The sequence below is a fragment of the Melampsora larici-populina genome, assembly GCF_000204055.1.
Source record: "Melampsora larici-populina 98AG31 unplaced genomic scaffold MELLAscaffold_175, whole genome shotgun sequence".
NCBI classification, from domain to species: Eukaryota; Fungi; Basidiomycota; class Pucciniomycetes; order Pucciniales; family Melampsoraceae; genus Melampsora; species Melampsora laricis-populina.
The window spans coordinates 1-3,719 of NW_006768938.1; the positions used below are offsets into that span (position 1 = coordinate 1).

The 3,719-nt window shown below is 44.5% G+C and overlaps 1 protein-coding gene across 1 annotated transcript in view; it reads right to left on the minus strand.

Annotated features, from left to right (window-relative positions):
* Positions 1-1,613: 1,613 nt before the first annotated feature.
* Positions 1,614-3,719, minus strand: part of MELLADRAFT_114461 (uncharacterized protein) — a gene marked incomplete at both ends in the record, with an annotated part of 3,014 nt that continues 908 nt past the window's right edge. Inside the window, 2 exons of the mRNA XM_007419395.1 lie at positions 1,614-1,628; positions 2,115-2,454. Of these exons, the coding sequence (XP_007419457.1) occupies positions 1,614-1,628; positions 2,115-2,454 (355 nt within the window). The remainder of the gene's footprint in view (positions 1,629-2,114; positions 2,455-3,719) is intronic.

The following is a 3,719-nucleotide window of genomic DNA, read 5'->3' on the forward strand; positions in this document are numbered from 1 at the left end:
GTGTAGTAATTGACGACGAATTTGTGCGTTTTTGATGGCACGAACAACAGACGCCGAGTCAGTGGTCTTTTGCTGCATAAGAGGAGTCACAACATGTGCCCAGTCATCCGGTAACGAGTTGATAAGAGACGTAGAAAAAATATCATCCGCCGTTAACGGATGATCAGTCGTAATGAGGGATGACAGCTTCTCAAACAATCGGTTCATGTTGAGTAAGTGCGCATCTAAATCGCTATCGGACATCTTCGACGTGATGAGCGCATTCAAGATGAGCATTCGGCCTCCTGAGGTCGAGTCTTCATGTGCAAGCTTCAAAGCTTTCCACATGGCAAATGCGTCGCGTCGATGAGGTTTAATGTACTGATAGTTGATGTCTTCTACAGCCCGACTGATGAGGGAACAAACGCGCGCGTTATCGGCGTCGAAAGAAGCAACCTTGGCTTTCTTATCGCCCTCTTGGAGCACGTAGGTAAGTTTAGCGTCGATGAGATAGAGTTCGACGGCAAACTCCCAATCCAGGTAATTGGAATCAGGCCCGGGTGCTTTCAAAGCAGTGATACCCGACATCCTGGTGGAGGTACGATCATCTCCGCTAGTTGACGAATCCATAACGACCGGAGATGTAGATGCGATGAATGGAAGTGTTGTTGGATTAGGATATAAAATTGAACTAGTCGGAGGATAATTTGGAGGATAAATGCTCGAGGATGTTGGCGGGTAGATGACAACAGTGTACAGAACAGGAAGATCCAGATTGAGCGACGAGAGATGTGATCACACGAGATGAAGAGATGGGTTTAAGGTTCTGATGGAATATAATATTTGGAGATTTAAGTTTAAATACAATGGAGATCTGAAAAGATAACCAGGGACCCTTGAGAAAAGCGGCGCAATAGTCGAGATAGAGTTTTTCGAAAAAAATTTAGAGCAGTTGGTAGAGAATGGGGCTCATAACCTGTTGCGATGGACTAGAGCACACGAGTGAAATGCGGAAAGGGTGAGGGCCTTAGTATTTCATGAGACAACACAAACATAAGAAAAAGACAAAAGAAAACAAAGATAGACCTACCTAGAGCACACGAGTGAAATGCGGAAAGGGTGAGGAGAAAAGCCCTTTCCTGGTGTGGCTCTAGGAAGTCTATATACAAAGTTTGATACGTAAGCTTTATGTAATAGCTTAGTAGAAAGAGAACACAAGTAGATTGATCCGATGAGAAATAGCGATCACTGATCATTGATCAGAGGATCAGATGAGAAACACTAGATGGTCTACAAATGATGAGATGTGAAGGAAGATGGTAAGCACATCAATCGTGAGAAAGATAATGGAATACAGCGATGTTCAGGTAATGACGTCGTGACTATTCCAACAACCATAACGCTCACTCAACTGGAAATTCAGATAATGAAGCCAAACCTGATATGTTTCATAATCAATGGTGGTGTCGTCAGACCAGTTTTCTGCTACACTCCCTGTGAGCTTTTCAATTGCTTTTTTGTTGATTGTCTCGCCAGCTCCACTGAGAAAGGTGGGGCTACTTTTTAATGCAGCTTTGAAGATCCCTCGACGGATGAACGATTGACACATCGTTCGGTCGACCTCTCCTGGTGAATCAAACATTTGTAAGCTAGTGTTATCCAAAACCAAACATTGGAATCATCGCACCTGTGTGGTAGTTCTTTGGAATCTTTACAAGTACGCCATTCACACGTTCACCGACCCAGGCAGCTGTGTAAGCCGGAGGGCCAAAAAGAGCAGCGATTTCGGATATATGCTGTGCATAATGCAGATTGGGCTTGACACTGACGTCCTTCCAGTGAGTCAGCAGATGGTCACGATAGTTCTTGAGCATTATTTGTAGATCATTGCCATCTTCATTGCTGAACGTCCGAGAAAAGGTACAATTGGTGATCTCTACAGCATGTATCAAGCTTTGACACATAGCCTGGCGCTTGGAATCGCTGGAATAGTAGAGCTGAGGAATTATTGAAAGAACAAAGTACACAGCGTATAAGGTCAACCATTCGGATGCTTTTGTGGACCCAAGGCCTGATATTCCAATCTTCACTGAAGGCCGTGTCATCCAGCTTGGAGCTTTTGAAGTGCGGATCACGTGATGTATGTGAATTAGATCAGAGTCTGTTAATGAAAGACTTGGCTGTTTGGGAGGTTTAGTTTTGCGTATGCGTTGAGCTTTAGGAGGGTTAGAAGGCTTGGGTGGTATATCATTACTACTTGGTTGAATATACTTTTTGGCTCTCTTTTTTAAACTGGTATTACGCCCTTCGACGTTATCAGCGGCTTTTCCCTTGTTTTGTGTCTGTAGTCGAAGCGAGCGGCGACGTTGAGGTCCATCGAATGCCTGAGAAGAGCTAGCCGAGTTTTTCGAAGTCCTAGGGCGCTTTGAGGGGTTTGTTTCGCAGTTTGAACCACGAGAGCGGTCACGTTTTTTGCTGACTTGATCAAAAGAATCGGAGAGAAGTTGAAGAGATCCTGACTGGAGCTGAATTGCATAGGTGTTTGAAGATACGAGCCACTAGGGCTGCAAGACATAGTAAAATCTCGAGACGGAAAGCTAGAAATAGAGCTCTTTTCTATTGAGCTAATCCCAGATTCAAAACTTGCCTCAGAATGAGATGCGTTTGAACTTTCAGGCTTGGAGGGGGAGAAACAAGAAAAATTCAACGATGAATCACAATGGTGTAAGTCACTGTCAGTGAAAAACTCACTAAGACGGAGACATCTGGCCTAACTTCTCCAGTCCTATGTAAAGAAGTTTTTGAGGCACTCGATTTTTGCTTTGACTTGAGTGAGTCGCCTGCCTGACCAAGCTTGAGGAATGAGCATGCGTGGTCTTTGAGTAGTCCGAGTAGGATACAGTGCATTATATCAACCGTGACAAATTGAATAGGTCGCCAGTAAGGCAGCTCAGAGAGAACTGTGTATCGGACTCCAAAGTCGTTAAACACCTTTTCTTGTTTGTCTAGTGTAGTTGCATCCCTCCATTCTTCTGCGTGCTGCTGGTGGTTACACCTCTTCGGCCACGTAGTAATATCAGTATTGTCCCGTTCTTTTCTGGGAAGTGCACAGTGGGCACAAAAATTATGGGCGGAATGAGCTGCAAAACCAGCCATCTTCCTCATTCCTAAGATATCAGCTATCAAGGGCCATATAGCAGCACGTATCACACGACCGTTAGGGTGATTGGGAGTTGAAGTGAAGAAGATTCCGTCCCAAAGCGACTGAAATTGCACTACCAGAGGCTTCAAAATCCCGTTCAATTGATCAAATCTTGGCTCATGTGGCCCGGGAATTGTACCAAATAGAAACAAGTTTTCTTCTTTATATCGTAAGGTAGGAGGTAAATTAAAGCATATAAGTAGTACTGTTCCATGGGATGATACCTTGCGAGAGCCGCGTCCGTGTGGGTTAAACCAATCAATATATAGACCAAAAATAATGTTGCCACTTTTCAGAGTGAAACGTTCTCCTGAATGCTCAAAAGTTTTCCACATATCCCCATCCCAAATATCATGCATTGACGAAGAATTGCTATTGTGCTTCAATGATTCATCCAAAGCGTCTTCGAATCCCAGGAACAGCAGCATCCGGGCCAGCCAAGATTGAAGTGATTGATAGTGAAATTGGCGGTACGGCTTGAGTGGCGTGTCGGAGTAGAGAATTCCCCCACAGGTCCGGCGGATTACTGGAGCTCCAA